Source organism: Triturus cristatus, chromosome 3_2 (genome assembly GCF_964204655.1).
Source record: "Triturus cristatus chromosome 3_2, aTriCri1.1, whole genome shotgun sequence".
Classification (NCBI taxonomy): domain Eukaryota; kingdom Metazoa; phylum Chordata; class Amphibia; order Caudata; family Salamandridae; genus Triturus; species Triturus cristatus.
In genome coordinates, this window is record NC_140584.1 from 1,155,066,734 (window position 1) to 1,155,087,495 (window position 20,762).

Here is a 20,762-nt window from a genome sequence, read left to right on the forward strand (position 1 = left end):
AAAACCAAATGAAATGAATCAAAAATCAACGGTTGGGTGAGAGCCTTGAAATGCGAACACAAAAAAGCTATTAGGAGGCTAAAAACAACTTTCCACGACCAAGTATCCTGGGACAATGTACCTCAGCTGAGGAAAACTTATTAAAAAAAATGCTATGGGAAGAAAAAAAGAACTAGCAGCGACAAATTTTGGCCTGAATTGCTTTGCAGTGCTAAGAAAACCAACTCGAACACATTTTGGGAAATCATAAATAAATTATATAGGCCGGTGAACACGCCATCATCAAAAATTCAAGAACACGAGTGGGCTAAATTTCTAGCCACAAAGTTTACAGAAATCGTAACTCATGACATGCTAGAAGTGAACACTCTGGGACAGCCTGAGAAAAAAAAATACATCTGAAATTATCATACAATGGGTCAGTGACACAAACAACTCAGGAGAGGTCAGCACGCTTCATATAAGAGAAATAAAGGTCTCCGGAGCCAAGTCAACGGAGGCAAAAACCAAAATGCAGGGGAAAAAATGGCACCAGTTGCCCAAATGTAAAGACAAACCAGTCCTCCATGCTAGCTGATGGAGTAATGCGCATAATTAAGAAAGGTAGAGGAGACTGCGCTCCAGGACTTAATGGAATTCCACAAGCCATTTTTAAGAATGATCCATCTTTCTGGAGCAAGCATTTATTCAAGTTATACAAAGAAATAGAGATCCTAAACTGTATTCCACCGAATTGGCAAGGCTCGATACAGACACCCATTTTTAAAGGAGGAAATAGAACGAATCCATCGAATTACAGGCTAATCGCCCTCGTGGATGGTGAAGCCAAATACCACGCCACACTCATTTTGGAAGACCTTAAGGAATGGTCAGATAAACTGAATCTTATTCCAGTTAATCAGACAGGCTTCAGGCAAGGTATAAGGACGATATCGAACATCTTAGCTCTATCTCTAATAGCAAACAAATGCAAGCACAGAAAACAACTTTACCTCTGCTTCATAGACCTAAAGGCAGTATTCAACAGTGTAGACCGTCACCTCCTTTGGAAAAAACTGCGAGCCTGGAACATACCCGAAAGGTTACTACACAGAATAATGCAATTTTACTACAATACACGGATAAGAATTAAGATAGGAGACGCACCAGATTATCAAGAAAGCCGATTACGACTAAAGGCCTCAACCAAGGTTGCATATTGGCACCACATCTTTTTAATTTGTTCATGTCCGATCTTGCACAGAGGCTAGACTGCACTAATTCTCATCCACTGAAACTTGGTAAGCTAGCACTCACACACCTCTTGTACGCTGACGATGTGGTGATAATGTGTTTAACAAAGATCGGTCTTCAAAGAGTTTTAAATGAAATGTCAGATTACATCTCCGAGAACAATCTAGAAATAAATACATTGGAAACCAAAACAATGGTGATTGGCAGTCACCAGAGAAGCAAGCAGAACATCTGGCTTAATGGAAACCAATTAGAGGAAGTAAAAAACTATAAATGCTTGGGATTTTATATAGACAATTTACAAAATCACAGAGCAAAAAAAAGTACATGACTTCGAGAACCAGCGCTCACACATTCGCCTTCAGTCAACTGGCAAAAAAGTTGAATGGTCCATCATTTAAACCACTGCTAGCGGTGATGGCGGCGAAAATCCTTCCTACGTTAACATACGCCAGTGCCGCTTTTCATGGCAAAGACTCTGAGCTTGTTAACCAACTAATAGTTTCTACCTATAAAAAAGTTTCAGCTACAACGGTCAGCTTCTCGGGCGCAGATTCGTATTGACTATGGGGAGAATGTATACCACAGTAAAGCTTTGGTATCTGTTAAAATTGAATGTGGCCACATCACTACTTAATAAAGCCCTTTGGACCGAAGTCGATGATGACAGAAATCACGTTATAATCACTACCTATACAAATCTTTGTCAATAACTTGTACAAATGACTTATGGAACAAAAACCTGCCATATCAGTCCTTCAAACAAGCAATAAATAAAGCAGCAAAAATTCACTCATTACAAATCGATAAAAAGCTCTTCAGGTTAAGATTGCACGCTTGAACGGTGATTAATAATTACTAGTCACTTGCACCAGCCCCTTACTTGAACACGACATTCTCAATTTATTTGAAAGAACAATTAATGGCAATACGCTTCGGAAAATTACCATCAACAGCGGATCAGCCTACCTGGGTGCACAAAGGGCCAAAATCATGTTGACTCTGCAGCTATCACAAAGAAGACTTTATTCATGTAATCTGCATATGCAACAAACTCTACAATGCACAAGCCACCTTATTCAGACACCTTTTTAACGTTAGAGGCATCAGGACCTGTAGAGCCACAATAATCGCGTGTCTAAATCCATTGGACCCACAACTGAAATGTAAGTTGATCAAATTCCTTAAAGTTTTTGACCAGGCCCATAAAATTGACTATAAAGAAAGCACCAGCGAAGGTAGAAAAAATAAAAGTTTAACAGGGCTGGAACTCCGGCAGTGAAAAAATGGACAATAATTTGGCAAATAATTTATAAAACAATTATATTTTGTGAGTTTCTTATTGATGTAAAGTTGACTTATCGTTTTTCCTCTTTTAACCCTTTCCCTGCGTGCGTCGGCCAACGGCTGTCGCAAGCACTAACTCCGTAGTGCTGCGCACGTCCGTTGGCCGACACGGCCCCGCCCGCGCACCGAAACGCCCGCACCCCGGTGGATTTTCCGCCGCGGTTAACGGGTTGATGGTTTTTTTTTGTTTTGTTTTTATATGTCCTTTATATTGTTGAACAAACAATAAAAACTTACTTACTTTAGAGTGGCACAGTGGAGGGAAAAGGATGGACTGAAAAGAGCCCAAGAGCTCGCTAGTGCCTGAGATTAATTCAAGCATTCCATCCACCATCTGGTTGTTTATTGCAGTTTGAGTGTGACAGCTGTGCCTAGAAATGGGTCCTGTGATCATTGTGCCATAGGACTCTTGCTACACCCAACTGATGAGCCTTAACTCAGGTGAAATCAGTCTGAGGTTGCTTGCTTTCCCTTCTGGAGTGGGCTTCATCTAGCAGTTTGGGACAGATTGTTCTTATGAGGATTCGGGTCAGCACCAATATGCATGAGGTGGGCCATTGTCAAGAGTGCATGGTAGGCATGAAATGATGGACTGGGATGTGCCGGAGTGATCACAAGAGGCTGAGATTAATTCCAGCATTCCATCCCTCACCTTGTTCAAATTTTTTTACAATGACATTGAGCTGTATTCTCCATTTCTGAGTACCAGGGTGCTAAGCGCGTTTTATGTTGGGAAAAGACACTTTTGATAGGAGAAGTTGAATCCAGTACTGAGGTAATCCACCTGCTGAAGAGGTCTGCCTCATCAGCTCTCATAGCTATGTTTACAAGGGTGTTCTGTAAGGCTCTCATAGGTTTCTCTGTCATCTTGGCCCAAACACGCAATAAGACAAAGATTGCAACCATCTTTCTTGGAGAAAGCTACAGAGGAAGGGACTGCATAATGGTCAGTCCCGGAAAAAGGGATCCTTGGTAACTGATAAATTCATGAGGTTAGAAAATGGGATTTAGACTCTGCCCTGCAGCACACGTGAAGAGCAGAATGCGCTAGGAAAGACTGAGCATGGCTCAGCCTTCTAACATCGTATGAGTGATGAGGGCTAGCAATATGAAGATGTTCATTATATGAGGAGCAATTATATCTATTAATGAGGTGATTAATTCACCTGGGTGCTGGTAAATAAGAGCCCCCAGAGAAAGACAAAATGGGACTAAGGCATAGTACAGAGACAATCATTTCAATGTCCTCCACTGCAGCAGTTTGACAGGTAGCAGTGTAAATTCTGCTTGATAGATGATCAGTTCACCTTTAGGGATAGCCAGAGTAACATCAAGTGGTGAGGAATCCCAGCGACAAGTCTCTGTGAAGAATAGGGCATCAGGCTGAGGGTTACATGAAGTCTAAAACACCGGCACGATGCCTGGGCAGGGGTATATCATGAAAACGCTGGAATATTGCTGGCCTAGAAGCAAAGAGGTCTCATCTTGATGACAGACTGCCAATATAGCTGCTAAAATAAGTGAACAGTTCTCTATTCACGACCAGGGTTCTGCATGCTTTGGACATGTTGAGATTACAATACAGTGAGCAGGGTATAAAACTATCTATTTCCCTACAGATTTCTGAGATGAAACAGAAACCCCTAGCAGCAACATTTCAGGTTGAAATGCTAGAACTGCAAACACAGTAGACATACATGCACACATACCTTACCCTGCGTCCAGAGTTTACCCAAGTGGGTAATATTTTCCAAGACCTCAATGAGGTAGCAGAAGAGAGTCAGACTAACAAAAACACCAGTAAGTAATCCATGTGTTACAAGACCTACATTGAGGTGGAACACTTACCTTGTACTGGTAGCTCAGCACATTGTCATAGCTCACCCACTGGTTGCCCTTGTAGGCGTAGGGGACCTTTTTGACATTTTCCCAGTTGTCAGTTGCACCTTCCAGAAAGGGGCATATCTACCAAAAGAGTAAACAATCACTTAATCTGAAAACAAGACAATGAGGGAGGCCCTGCAACATCAATATTGATTCCCATCAGCCACATTTCTCAATATCCCCAGTTTATTAAAACTAGATATTGTATTGTAATTGCATTTATATAACACTTGCTACCCCCGACGATAGGATGCCAGTCTTTATCTTTGAACGCTTTTCAGTATATCAGCAAACCACTCGATGAACTTCACAATGCAGGCTTATTCTTCACCAGACATAATTACCTTAGATGAGCTGGAAGTCTGCAAAACAATCAAGTATGAAGCCTGTCTCCGTTGTGATGCCTCATGGATTTTATTTAAACTTCTGAGGAGGAAGTCCTATGTTTTTGAAGAAGTGTCACATTTTGGATCAAACCCCTAAAAGTCACAATGGTAGACTCGTAGCACAGGAAGGTCCATAAATATGGAGCACCATTCCTAAATTCCAATAAAGGATCTAGGTTATAAACATCAGAAAGTTTTTGTGAGCTTTCTTTTTCAAACTGATAATGCAATGGTTGGAGTGACACTGCCTTTGAACATTGTAACCAGTGTGTGATCCTTTCTTTCTCAAGTATAGCCAGAGTGAAATCAGGAATGGGGGAAAAGATGGTGTGGTCCCCGGGACCCTTCAAGGGTGCTTGGGTGTCTGAGTTCTTGTTTCACGGCCGGAATATGCAGCGGATAATAGCCTGGGACATGGGACAACAATGTAATGCATACAGTACAACCCTTCCACAACTTGTGTGATCGCTACTAACTGTGGATTTTTGTGAGAAAAAGTCACAAATTTTGTATCAAAAGCCTTAAACGTTGCTATGATAGGCTCATGGTCCATGACATCAAGGGCGTACTTAGCACAATTCAGAATTTCCAATAATGGATCAATGTATGAACCATTTGATTCAGACACACAGGGTAAATTCAGGACAATGATAAAATTTGCGATTTGTTTTAGCAAAAGACCAGTTATAATGGGGTCATACATTGTATAGCAGATGCCGGCCACACCTTTGCGGATGAAGATATACGCATGAGTGTCGTCAGTATTGGTAAATGTGTGGTCTGCCGAGGCAAGGCCTTCTGTCCCTTGGGAGGTCGGTGAGATTGGTGTAAGTGAATTGTAATACATCAATTTGTAAAGACCATGGTCAGTTGGATATAAATTGGATGACGTTGGAGAGGTCAAGTCAAATAAGCTTTAATTCGGTTTGTATGAATACAACCATATAAGCTGAACAAAGTAATATACAATAAAACATCATGACACATAATTCAACAAAAACAAAGACAGATAGTTATTCCTATACCAGCCCTAACTTGCACTGAACGGTGAGACATAAATAAAAATACATCCATATATATGGAGAGGTCAATGAAGGTTGCATACATTAGCTTTAAAGGGATGACAATCCTGCATGTCCAGAACCCATTTAACAATACTAGTCCCAGCTGCAGCCTGTGCATGTAAGAGCAGTAGGGCTGTGGGGATTTCGACAGACAAGGGAAAATGATTTATTTATTTAATTTTCCCTCATGGTTGTCTGTCGAATTCCCCCCCAAACCGGCCCCACCGCCTCACTGCTCTTACCTGCACGGGCCACTCCTGGCTAGTCCTAAATAGGCCTAAAATAAAACTTCTAGTTACTGATCGTCAACTGAACTCCAAATATAATACTTCAATAATATTTAACTGCAGAATCCTCAAGCTACTACCCTTGGTGGAAGGATGGCATTAAATGACAGTGCAACTATTCTGCGTTTTCCTTCTTTAAGTTATTGAAGCAATTCTGTGAACAAAGGCATCTCGTCAGCTTCTAATTGTGCTCTATCCTAAAGTGAAAGGCACTGATAAAGGACATGGCATATGCATCATCGTAGGCAATGCCTATCTTTACTGCACATTGATTTAGAAGTGTTTCCTCACTGATTGGAGAAATATAGATAATATTCACCCATTTACTCCATTACTTACAAAAAATGGAATCAGCAAAATAAAAACAATAGCAGCAACAAACTAGTATTGGCAAAGCCAATAGGTTGTGCCTATGCAAGATATATTGGCTTTGGCAAAGTTTATTTCGACATGTGTCACAGCAGCCCGGGCTGCTGTACAAAATGGCTTAAAGTAAAGAAAAACAAAGCACTATGACACAGCCATGGTTGGTCTAATCATATTGCTTTTTTTTCTGTACTTTAAGCCATGTTGCACAGCAGGCTGAGCTTTGATTGCGATGAATCTAAGATATGGCTTTGGAGGTGCATCCAAAGAGAAGATTATAGAAAGGGAAGACACGTTTATTCTTTAACCTAGGAAAACCTGTACAGTTTCAAGACAACAAAGTGGAAGGAGAAAGGATTGTTTGAACTTGGGGCTTAGTAGTATCTTGTTTACATCATATGCTACATCTTGAAACACACCATTGGTTCCAATCTACATGACAATCTTAGGAAAGATAACATATTTTTGTGTAATCTAAAGAAATCTACAAATTGTGAAAATGGCAGTAACAGATCCGGCATTTTCCATGTATGATGTTATGCAAATGTAACCTATGAACATTGTCACAATAGCAAATTGTTCATACCTTGTTTAAAAGCTCTGGTTTGCCCACTGGAATGAAGATGATCATCACTTATGTTTCCAGGGAGAGGGATTCATATTTGTTCTGTCTTGTCTTCTGTTCTGTTATTCCTATTTTTCTTGGTGACCTAGATGTTTTTGAGACCTTTTTGTTGGAGGTGTTTGAATATGGTTGTGTGGGAGAGACTGATTGATGGGGTAGTGGCAATTCTTCTACCGGTGGATTCATCACAATGGAGTTGAATAGCCTTGGCCATAGCAGTATTTGCTACAAGGAGTTCCTTTGGTGAGAGTCACTTGTACCTTCAACCAATGTTTGTTGTTGAAGCGAGGTGGTTTAATAACTTGGTCTTAGATTGTGAAAGCTTTAAATCATACGTTCAAAAAATGAAAATCAGGAAGCACTGTAAAAGACTGAAAGGGAATATCTTCCTACAGGAGATAAAGATTGATAAGATGGACTTTTATAGCAACTTGCTTGTGGACTAAAGAGTTTTTAATCATATAGACGATCTGTAACAAGCAATGGGACTTTTTGTGCATCTTATTTCTCCTGAATTGATTAGCGCTGCCATAAAGTGCATGAGCACTTAATACACGAGAATGTGGTTACGTTTAATGGTGGTTTCTTTGGGGATTTGCTCCCCCCTTAACTCCACAATTCTGTGACAGCCAATCATTTTGTACATAAAACTTCATGTTTTTGAAACTATATTTAAGTTTATCCTTTTGGATTTAAACAAATATTTCCCCCATGGCATATGCCCATCTTTCACAAACAATAAGGGTTATAGGAGACAAAAAAAATCCTTGTGGAAAGCTTAGTTCATATGAAATAACAGTACAACTTTTATGTGCGTTCTTTGATAGCTTTACCTCTAAACCTTTAGCCCTCATCCCAGTGATCTAGCTAATGACAAGAGGCCGGTTAATGATATTCCTATTCTACACTGTATGTGATCACTATTGAGGGAAAACCAGTTGTGGAAAAGTACACGCCTGGGTGTGTTGGGCAGCTGTGTCTCAGCCATCTGGGCACCGAAACCTGCGGCACCTTGCATGGTCCTTTGGTTTACGGGCCTCAGAGCATGCTGTAAGAAGCCCATATTTGCCTAGGAGTCTCACTCACCTTGTACTGCTGGCTGCTGTTCCTTGCTTCTCCAGCTCTAAAATGGCAGTCAAATTATCCCACAGCTTGTCCATTTCAGGCTTAACCCCTCTTTTCTTTTCTATTATGGCTGTTTTTCCCTTGGTTTCTTCCTAATTGTCTCAGTTCATTCTGTTTCCTGGTTTGTGGTGTTTGATCTAATGGGCTTCCGTCTGGTTGGAGAATTGGTCCCAACAAAGCTGTGTTCCTTTTCTTTTACCTCACCCTCTTCAATTGCTGATCCTGGATCTTTGCTCCAAACCAATTTCACATTTGGACTCCAGGTTTCTGGTTTCTTCAGCCCTTTGAAATCTTCATCCAGCAAGGAAGTTATCTACAACTTTGAATTTTTCCTCCTACAAAGTTGGAAGCCCCTCAGGGGCACTCGCCTACCACATATTCTAGTGCGTGGTGACATTGTGGCTTTCGGAAACAATCGCTCTGACATCGGACAGAAGACGCAGACCCTGATTGCAGGTAAGAATCCAACCCTCAACAGGGAGAGGTGTAGAAGGTTGTTGGTTGAACAGAGACTATGTAAAGTGCAACTTAATCAGGATGAAATGGCAAAAGAAAGTTTGAAAGCAAAGGGCCAGTTAGCAACAATTTTGAAAAATAAAAAAAAAGTCTCAGTAACGGAATAAGTAGCTCTTTTTAAATATCTTTCCTCCAGGTTTTCCTCTTTGTATTGTGAAAGGGAACGTGCACTCCTAAAATTGGGGAAGAATTCACACTGTTGCTTATGTATGCAGACAATGCCTCCCTCACCAAACAACAAAAGGCCTGGATAATTTGGTCCAGGTTCACCTGGATAATTTGGCTCTATATGCCTCCGTAAAGCATCTGCACACAGTTACAGACTAAACCAAAATAATGTTGCCTGGTAAAATAATGACGCTAGCACCAGGCCTATTAATTGTAAAAAAGAAAAAAAAAAAAAAGAGATAATTGACACATTTAACTATCTAGACTATTTAGGTTCATATTGCTTCTCGTAGTTGGAAAGCTATTCCCATTAATAAATAGTGTACATATTTTATAATGCTTATGAGGGTTTTTCAGTGACCCCAGTCTTGATGATCCATGAGGACAAAATAGTCCTACTATTGACTTTTTGGGCTGAATACTGGTGAGGTTCTCAATTTGGAACACTGAAATATGATGGACAAAATTGGCTCTGGGCATGTCACCATTTCGTGCTATTCTCAGGGAGTTGGCTTTATTTCTGATACGTCCTTTTAAAGACACTTCCCTTCAAATAGTAGATTCAAAATTGAAAACCTTCGCTTGGTGTTTTTGAGCAGCTGGTTGCGCAACTGGTATGCTAATGCACAGATGGTTAAAATTGTTCTGTCCAGGAGTACTTAAACTACCTTCTTCATCAGATAGATGGAGGTTCCTTATTTAACAAACATGCTACATCTACCAGTGTCCTTTGTGCAGGTTGAAGTCATCCCATTGATGACTTGTTAAGTTTCCATGAAACCATGTCTTGTAGACTTGAAAACTACCAGAGAAGCTATTAGTAATTCCTTGCACAAAAATGAGGCATAATGTTCATCCAGGCCAATATTATGGGATGTCTTAATAGCGGCTATTGGTGGGGGTTATATTCAGTGTTGGGATGTTGCGAAAGAAAAGGTTAAATTAAAGAGTAAGGGGATTGAAAATTTGAAGTCAAAATCTTGAGAATAGACACATCTAGGATTCTTCCAAAGAAATCAAAACCCAGGTTAAGAAAATAAATAGGACTATAGCAAGCTATTGAGACAAAGAGCTGGGTTCTGGGGCAACATCCAAAAGTTGACGTACATGTATAAAATTAAAAGAAATGCAGTTCAACTATCCTGTAAAATTTAGATAGTGGCAAAAATGAGGAAATTGATGACTTTATCCAATCTTTTTATGAGGACATGTCATATTCCTGGTGGGAAAGTAAAAGATAAGGTAATCAGAATGTACTCGGTAGTGTTGTGCCTATCAAACTCAGTAAGCCAGGAGTTAGACTACCTGATTGCAAAGATATTAATATTGATTTGTTTTGTAAAGCGCTTGAATACCAATAGCATCTTGGCACTGTCTATCTACTGCACTGAATAAAGAACGATTGCAAAACTCAGATTTAACTCTTGCATCTATTCACATTGAGCAATAACTAAGTTTTAAGCTCTTTCCTGAAGCTACAACAAAATACTGGTCTCTCAGGTGTTCAGGTAGGTTATTCCACCATTGTGCTGTGAAGTAAATAAAACTCCCACTTCCCCAATTCATTTTTCTGATTTTACAGACATTGCTGTCCTAGAATTAGTCAAATGTAGAGTCCTTCTAGGCACTTTTTTCAAGTAGGCTGTGCCATCCCGGTACAGTGTTTATGAGCCAAGCATAAGGCCTTGAAACTGACTCTTTTCTTCAGAGGAGGCAGTGTCCCAGACACTGCCATGAACTTTGGAATTCTCTTTACAAGCCTTGCTGCTGCATTCTGTAGGCCCTGAAGTTTCTTCAGAGAGAGCTGGTGAATGCCCAATCATAAGGCATTACAAAAATCCAGCCTTGATAACATCAAGGCTTTGACCACCGATTTTTGGAGTTCAAAACGGACGAATGGAAAAATCTTCCTGATCTTACGCAAAACTAGAGGAGGTGAGTTTATTAATCTGTGTGTTGAAGGACAAACTGGGATCAAAGATTATTCCCAGATTCCTGACAGAAGAAACCGGAATGGGAGGAGAGCCAAGCATCTGGGGCTACCAGTATCGATCCCAAGAGACCAACTCCTTGCTAAAAAGGTGAACCTCAGTCTTAGCCGTTTTAAGCAGAAGACGGTTATCGTTCATCCATTGTTTAATGGCTCTCATACATCCATTGAAGCGGTGTGTGCCCATCTTATCTAGGATGTGTTGTAAGTAACCCCATTCTACTGTGTCAAATGCTTTAGTTATATCTACAGACACAAGTGCCATTTCTGCATTATCAACGCTGGTCTCACGTATTACGTGGGCAAACTTACACAAATTCAGGGCCATGCTACGTCCCGGTAAAAAAACCACACTGGTCCTCATGGACCAGTGTTCCCATCGCAGCTGGCAGGCAATTCTACAGCAGTTTACACAACACTTTAATGTCCACATTCAGCATTGTGAGAGGCCTATATGAAGATGGATCCATTACATCTCCCCCCAACTTGGGCACCAAACATACTACCTCTCCCCTAGGTGTTGTGGGGTAACACACCACTCCCCATTGCCTCTTGAAATACTTTTAAGAGCAAACCCGCCAGCGGCGCTTATATGCCTGGTAAAACGCCACCGGAAAGCAGTCACCTCCGGGGAACTTTCTGTAATTCATATCAGTAACCACCTGTTTCACTTCCTAAAGAGTAATATCTGACTCTAGCTCGTCTCGTAAGAGGGATGGCAAATCAAAAAGTTCCATACTTGCTGGATAATCTGACACAGTCACATCTAGGACTGGGCGGTAAATTCCGTTCCGCTCGCAGAATTTGGGTAATTTTGCATTCTGCAGAGAACGCGTAATTGCCCAAAATTCCGCAATCCGCGGAATTATTTGATTGTTCGCACTTTCAAAATGCGTGTATGCGAGATATTTCTCCCCGAGCATGCAAACAGCATTCGCGAACAGGAAAAAAGCATCGCGAACAGGCAGAAAAAGCAACTCCACATGTTCGCAGAACTTTTGCGTGCTCGTGGAGACTTACCATTTCGCGGAGCTCTGCGGAGTGCGACTACGCAAATTATGCCCACCCCTAGTCACATCATCAGCAGTCACACCTCCCCCGTAAAGGTCTACTAGGTGGTCCCTCAAGATTTCAGTAATAAGTCGGTGTGTATTGACAATGGTTCCATCACCACGTCTGAGTGTCATAATGGGGGGCTTCTCTGTCTCTCTCCTAAGTAGCCAGGCTAGCCATTTACCCATTCAGGGTCCCTCTCGGTGTAGTTTCTGCCTGTGGTCCAGTCTTATCTCATCTGTCCCTTGTATCCCCCAGGTGTCTTGATATCAAATAAGGAGTCAGCTCTCAACATCCAACAGCTGGCCCTCCACTAATTGCTTCTCAAGTTCCCCCAGTTCGGCCTGCAGCTGTCTACGCAGACCACTTATCCTACTCAAACATTCCCAACGTATAACAGCTTTGAGCGCCTCCCACTCCATGCCCCTGCTCTTTGTGGTACCCCAATTACACTTCAAATATTCTGTAATCTTTTCACCATGGGCCTGTCTAATTGGCACATCCAGCAATGCCTTCATCTGCAATCGTCAAAGTCTCCTATCAGATTGCATCCAGGCTCCATTCCACACCAAAAGCATGGGGGAGTGGTCAGATAAGAACCTACCCAGGTAGACTACCTTCTGTATATCCAGCTGCATATTGGATGCACCCAAGGCTCGGTCTAAATGGCTGTAAGTATTAGGTGTGGCGAATAGCAGGAATATTCCCACCCTGTTGAATAACAATCTCTCCACACATCTACACATTGCAAATTATTCATAACATCAGTTAGAGTGTCCACCATACCTAGTTAAGTCATACCGCTGGTTGGCCGTCAATCTATAACTGGGTCTAGGACACAATTGAAGTCCCCCACCACAACAGTCGCTCCACCATATTACCCATCAGGAGTGTTTGCATCTTTGGGAAGAACTCCCTGTCATCAACATTGGGAGTGTAGGTATTCAGAAAGTTATATCACCCCGTCTAATAACCCCTGCAACAGCACATGTCTACCTTGTGTGTCCGCCTCTTAATAAAGCAGGTGGAAAGGAACCCCAGGAGCCACCCAAATAGCCACACCACGTGCATAAGAGGAGACATTTGATCAAAGCAATTGCCCCCTCCATCTCTTCCATAACTTAGTCGATCCAGGCTCTGTGAGGTGGGTCTCCTGAAGACAGGCGATGGCCGCACTTGGGCGCCGCAAATCGGAGTACACTCTATTTTATTTTACTTGGCTTCCAAGCCCTTGTACATTTCATGTGATTGTTTTATAGTCTTGCACCATGCGAGTGTCTGGAGTGCCTGCACCCCCCACCCTGCAGTCTCAAACCTCAGCAATGCATGACATATCCAATCCAGGACCAACACCAATACAATTGTGAAACTCCCCCCTCCCACCCTAGACAATCTGATAACAATTAGGAACACGAACATCATGATCGCTCGCCATTTAATGACCAATAGGCAAAAGAATTCCCCCCTTTTGCCCCTCTGTGATCAAACCCAACCCTTACACAGGAACTTAAGGCCGTGGACCACCAAACCCATGGTGGTGCAGCGGTGGTGTTCTGGCCATGGGACGGCCACCACCACCAGGAAACTGCGATCCCTGGTTGTACAGTCTCGGTCTGATGCAGCAATATGCTTGGCGTGCTGCTGTGGCACTGCCAAGCATATTACAAGTTCTCACCATCAGCGCTCTCATGGCAATGCTCATGCCATGAAAATGCTGGCAGTTAGGAAACTAAGGGGACCCTACAGGGCCACCTGTTGCCTCTGGGCCTGTGGATACATACATGCAGGGGGCACATGGTGTGCCCCAATGTGTGCATGCACCCCCTTTCCTGCAAAGCATGAACTGCTCAGTCCAAGCCATGCAGGAACAGGCTTTGGTGCTCCCATTGCGGTGCCTTTCTAATAGGCACAACCCTGGGACCACGAAAGGACTGCCTGCCAGACCACAAAAAACTCATAATCTGGCAGGCAGTCGAGTTTGGTGGTGTCGGAGTGGGGTGCGGGCGTGACAGCCCATTGTCGCCAGATCCACTGACCTGAAGTGATGCCCAGTCCACGGGAACGAAGAGAGCTCTCCACACTCCCCAAAGACAGCCCCCCTGATATGGAAAAGAGATTCTCTCATACAGGAAGGATAGCCCAGGGAGATGCGGGGAATGATATCCAACACAGGTAGCCTCTTCTGAATCCCCAAAAGGTTCAAGGAAAGCGAATTCAAATGAGTGTCCTAGGAGAGAAAACAAGAAATGCCCCAAATGAAATTCTAACCCCTTATGTAAATCTCAAAAACTTCATAAGGATTTTATGCCTGTCCTGCAGAGACAGTTGTTCCACTTACCAGCTAGATTTGATAAGGAACGCATGAACAATGAGTGATTCGAAGAACAAGGTAAATCAGGCACATCAGTTATATCCTTCACAGTCCGCAGAAGATACGAAGAAGAAGAGGCAGATACATCCACAAAGGTTTGCTTTCAATGTCCAGACAAATTTAAAGGCGTAAATTCCACAAAAAGTCTGACTTTACAAATTCGTAGGCCTCAAGAGCCTTCACAGTCTATTACTGAGAACATATGGGGAATTCCAAACATAGGGACTTTGGCCCAAAATAAAAAGCTGGAGTATGGTCGAATTTCCCAAAAGGCCTTTTATTTCGGGGGCGTTTATTCAGCCCAATGTTGCCACTTGATATTGGGGCCAGAAATGTTCATGAATTGGCACTTAAGCCAAAAAATAATCAGACAGGTGCTACTGTAATAAACATGGTCGCGCATTAGATATATACGCGACCGTGGTTGCAGCAAGAAAAAGAGCGCGGCTGCGGAAGCAATCTCAATGCGGCCGCGAATTACCTTCAAAACGCGGCTGCGGAGTCATACACTGCTCAAATAAATAAAAAATAAAAAAATAGGTGCTGCTCATTAAATGCCTTTAGCGCAACTGCGCAATAACAGGCAAACGCTCCATCCACAAAAAGAATCAGGGAGCGGTAGCGTGCCAGCTGGCAAAAGAAAAGGAACAAAAAGGATTGGCAGCCCAAAAGAAATAGGATTTAATACCTCCACAGAAAAACAGGTTTTCAGCCACAGCAAGGGTGATCTCCACGAAGGAACAGGAAGTGGACGTGGTCTCAAGGGTGAAGTTTGCGGAAGCCAAGCACTGGGTCCATCTGCTGGCCTGCATTTATACCCTTAAGGGAGCATGTATAAATTCCTGTCCTTCAGCCCCTTAAGGGAGCGTGTATTAATTCCTGTCCTCCTTCAGCATGGCAAGGGAGTCTCGCAAAACGTTCTCCATCTCTGCAGAGCAGGCGGCATTGCTACCCCTGACTAACAGTGGGGCCATTTGATGGTACAAGAGGCTTGAGCTCTGACACCCATCCTCACACCGCCAAACTCGTAGTCTAAACCCCATATAGTGCAGTGGTAAGTGATACCAGCATTTTCCACCAGCCCTGTAAGAGGCAGTGGTCCATACCAGGTCTCACCCCAGCTTACCTACTAGTGTCTTAATACATGGAGAGGGCCTGTGGGAGCCAAAACGCAATAGCAGCACTCTCAAATAGGAAACATTTCACTTCTAAAACAGAAGGCAATCAAGTACCTGAAATCCAGTGTGCATCCCACATGTCAGGACAGGCGCATTTCACCCATACCCCCAATGTACTTGCATACAAATGGCAGCATGCTGTCTCTGCCAGTCTGTGTGGCAATGTTCTCTAATGGGTTCGGCGGTACCTCTCTTGCTCAGCTACTCTGGATACTAGCAGAGCTGACGTGGTCCATCAACACATCTGCAAGCGTGCCGCCCTCTTGAACCTCGATCCGAGAATCAGGTGAGTTGCCAATCAACGAATGTCCCTGTGAAACACTCCATGGGGCTGTGCCCTGGCACCTCCTTCGTCTGCTCCGATCAGTCCTAAATGAACAACGTCCCTTCGTGCGATACTTTACCCCATCTCTCAAGCCACACCCAAGCATCCTCTGGTCGATCTAAGAAATTGGTCTTACCCTGGGTGACTACATGAAGCCCTGCTGGGAACAGCAGCAAATAGGAAAGCCCCATAGTCTGGAGTTGCTGTTTGACTTCAACAAATGATTTCTGCTGTGCTTTTACCTTCCGGTGTAGTCTGGGAAGATGGAAATAGTAGGATAATCATATTTCAGTGCGTCTGCGGTTTAAGCTGCCTTAAAAATACAGCCTGTTTCTCGATAGTTGAGGATCCGTGTAATCAGGGCTCTTATCGGGTTCCCCAGCTGAGGCCATGCCATCAGCACAAGGTGCACATGCTCTACTGCAAATCTGTGAGTCAACCTACCAGGTCGGAGGGCCAGGTCTCTAGGAATTATTCTGAGGAGTGTCCCTCTGCTCTTTTGGGAAACCCCACCAGTTGGATATTATTACGCCAGGACCAACCTGCTGCGTCTTTTGCTCTGTCTTCGTCGCTGTGATCAATTTAGCAACCTGTTCTTTCAGTGTGGTAACATCTTGGACCAGGCCACCAATCTTTTGTTCATAAGCGGTTACTCTCTCCCATACGTTGTGTAGGTCCGCCTGTAGTAGACCCACTTCTATGGCCACAGTATATGCTTTCTCTTCCAAGGCATTGTGTCACATGAACCCTCTATTGCCTCCATCAGGGCTGCTCTTGAAATCTCCCCCTTGGCAATCTACAGATTTAAGCGCACCAAATCCATCCCCCAGTTGTGCCATCTCTCATTGTCGCTCTGCAGCACTCCACACTACCGGGGAGGACAGCCGAGCCTCTTCTGTGAACTTTGTCTGCGAACTCTGAGGAAAGCATTTGTTGGTATTGCTCACGAGGCCGAATTTCACTGCGATTGGTTTCACTTATCCCACCGATGGTTTCCCACGTCGTGTGATGTTAGAGTAAATAATACCTCCGGTGTGATTTTGATCATTAATGAGTGTCACTCACCCCACCCTCGTTTGGAGCCTACCAGCCCCCGCGCCTTCTGACGCCAAGCCAATATTGAGTATCTGTTCATCTTCCAACATGGTGCCTTTCCTCCTTGTTACACCGTCACTTCTGTCCTGAAGAAGACCCCGTTAGTAAGGAGCCAACCAACCTACCTGTGTTCAGGGGTCGAAACGTCGACATACGATATTGCCAGTACCCTCAACAGTGCAATGTACACTGTGTTCTTCCGATTGTACATGGTTTTTGTTGAATAATCTACGTTCAAACGAATGAATTTCATCTGGATTGTGTGGCATAGAATTGTTTGCCTTACAATTGATGTGTGTCAGTGTCATTAAAGTTATATGTCACTTGCCCTTTTACCTCACTTTACTCACTACCCCCCTCCCTCCTTTGGCACCCTGCACTGTTCGACTAGTGTCAATGTATTTATGAAAAATGTTTATTCTGCCAATGTGTGATTAAATAACACTTTGACATCACTTACTTGTTTAAGTACCCTTCGATATCGTTTTTGTGTAGGCTTTAACAAGCTTGTATGCTCTGGGACCATTTTTTCCCTTATACTGAGCCTCTTCTGTGAGGCCGCACCCCATCCCAGGCACCTTTGTTGTCACTGTAAGGCTCTTGGGCAACATCCTTTATTTATAGGCCTGCACAGGGGACAGGCCACACCACCACAAGACCCCGGCATACCAGCACGCGATAATTCGCAGTGCAGGATCGCTTCCCCTGTCACCCTCGGTACGGTGCCGAGCAACGGGGGAGGGGTTCCTACAGGAAGGCAGCCCTGGGACCACTCCCACACTCTGCTGTTCTAAGCCTCCGCCTACTCCTGCGACTGTGGCCCCCCCATCCCCCGGGGAAGCTCTGTCTCAGCAGTTACAGCCACCGCTAGAGGGATTAAAAAAAAGCACCAAAGGCTCAAAACTAGATTTTGAGGAGTGTAGATCAAAGCAGTAGGGCGCCGGAGACCACTGCACACAGTTAGGTCACTGCATAGGGCTCTCACAGGCAGGATGGTGTGGGATTATACACTGGAGCGGTGGAGCTCGGACCTTGGTCACACCCCCTTCTCAACCTAACTTTACAAATTCTTTCATCAGTAACTCTGCCGGGACATTCATCAACCTTTCCTCTTTGGGTGAAATCCTAGCTACACAGTCAGTGGCTATTATTATAATCATCCCAAATCCAGAAAAAAAGACACAAAATTGTGACTAATTTAGGACTGATTTCAATGCTAAATTTAGACTGTAAACTCCATGCAAAGATTGTGTCACGACAACCCAATAGGTACATACATAAAATAATTCATCCATCACAAACAGTTTATGTTTGGCAAAGTGACAATTGGCAGCATGGGACTGGTTGTGTCTAATAGAGGTGGCAAAACAGTTTAAAACACCTTTAGCAACTGTCTTTTTGATACACTTGACATAGTCTTGTGGTTTTTCATTAGCAGGGGTTATACAGACATTTTATTCTGTTGAGGATTTTATTTTATTGGAATGTCGGTGTATAATGCCCCTGAAGTAAAGGTTAAAGTTAATGGATTTCACTGGAGTTGGTTCAAGTAACCTCAAGGTACCAGGCAGGAATACCCACTTTCGCCATGGCTCTTACTGTTAGTGCTTGACCCTCTCCTGAAAAAAGAGATTATCTGTTGACATTCACTGGGTCGTGATTGGTAAAGGCAAGTATTGATTAGCAGCATATGCAGACAATGTTTTTCATCACATTGTTTTGGATCACAAGTTCCATACATTTTTAATATTACACAGTTATTTTGGACTATTTTATCCAAAAAATAAACCAGAAATGAAAGCTTTAAATGCCGACTGAAGCAGGGATATTGTAAATTCATTCAGTTTAAAGATGCACCAAGAGGGCTATAGATACGTGTATCTTACATTTCTTCACAACTGAAAAAACGAACATGTGAACATATTGAGAAAGGATACCAAACAAAATCATGGAACTGGAAATGGGTTTGTCCTCTCAGAACATAACATGATGGGGTATGCTAGAAAGGGTGAATATTATCTTGATGCTTATTGGTTAAATCAAACATTCCTAAAGTGACATTGCAAATTTCATCTCCGATAAGATACAGTATAAAAAGACTGACACTTTACCACCTGTCAGGAAAGGTCCTCCGCCTCGGATGATCACCATCAAGGTACTGTCAAACTAGAGGACGATCCTGCAGGCCAGAGATGCTGCCGTCTTATCGTGTTTTCTACTGAAAGCTAATGCTGAACTCCCCCCAGACTTGGCAGATCCTTATCTGGAAACAGGGACATATGCCACATTTGAAAGACTTCTATAGCGGTGGAAAACTCCAGATGAAAATGGACCTCATTGAGAAATATGCATTGACCGGACACAACACGTATAGACTCACACAGCCACTATATTGGGTGGCGAGGAATCCTGTTCGTAGAGCATTGCAAAGGGGAAGAACTTCAGATTGAATCCCAGTACACCAATACCATCAGACACAAAGGCATATCATTGCTCAATCATTACATTTTGAATATAACTTCCCTTAAAAAACCTTCATACATGACACAATGGGAAAGGAAATTGGATATGAACATTCAAGAGGAGATCTGGAAGACTATTTAGCAGAGGGCCTTGAAACCCTCAATATATTTATGTTATATAGAGAATGCTTACAAAATTCTGACACAATGTTATCGTACTCCCATGCAACTATAGAAGATGTTTGGCAGCTTAAAACTGTGCTGGAAGGGGTGCAGTAATAGGGGCACTGTCTCACACACATGGTGGACATGCTCACAGATCTGGATCTTCTGGGACAAAGTCCTACTCGTGATACGAGCTAAAAATAAATGTCTCCTTGCCCCAAAACCCACTTCTTATTCTCCTGCGGGACACTGGGAAATACAGACTATCCTACGATGAACCCACTGGGTAAATAGTTTTTCCACCTCCTCTTGGCTGCACGCTTGAGCTTGGCCCAGCTGTAGAAAGAACAAAATTCACCTTCGCTCAATATGGGGTGGGGGAAGATGTGGTCAATCTATGCCATGGAGCGACTTCTAGCAATAATCTGTGATAGGTTGCATAATTTGAAAGAACATGTGCCCCGTCAGCACATACTTAAAAAGAGTACAAAGAACAGGTGGAATACACATGACAATGTCCAAGACTCTACGAGCTTCAATGTGTGTGAGATGTCCTCCTCCGGAGCCGAAAGCCAGTCACACCAGCAGCAAACTCAGACTAAATATTCTCAAGGTGAATGGTAATCCATAATACGACCAAATTGAGAAATCTTATGGACCTGAGCGTACGACGCGTTACAACAAACAAATGGACGGAATGCTGACAATGCAGACATTCTCCCCCAGTCAAGAGATCTGGGTTAAATCCATCGTTCTTTTGCCCACTACGCCACCCCAGTTTAGACATGGCCATATGCAAATCAGTCTTGACCCTGTGCCTCATGGGAACAGTCCAGCCCGAACTGCCAAGCCATGTCTTTCCTGGACCGGAATCAAGCCTCCTAGGACCGGTTTCTGGCTATCAGCCGTCATCAGCCAGGATAGCTTGACTCCAGTGGCGTAGTGAGCACGGGTCCCACGTCTGGGAATACCCATCCCACTTAGGGCGAAAAGCGCTACAACAAACAAATGATGGACGGAATGCTGACAATGCAGACATTCTCCCCCAGTCAAGAGATCTGGGTTAAATCCATCGTTCTTTTGCCCACTACGCCACCCCAGTTTAGACATGGCCATATGCAA

At 43.3% G+C, this 20,762-nt stretch overlaps 1 protein-coding gene across 4 annotated transcripts in view; it reads right to left on the reverse strand.

Moving 5' to 3' along the window:
- Positions 1-20,762, reverse strand: part of LOC146859306 (uncharacterized) — a 300,182-nt gene that overhangs the window by 153,646 nt on the left and 125,774 nt on the right. For all 4 annotated transcript variants that reach the window (XM_085649974.1, XM_085649971.1, XM_085649973.1 and 1 more), the window contains one exon: positions 4,429-4,545. In XM_085649974.1, coding sequence (XP_085506100.1) covers positions 4,429-4,545 — 117 coding nt within the window. The remainder of the gene's footprint in view (positions 1-4,428; positions 4,546-20,762) is intronic.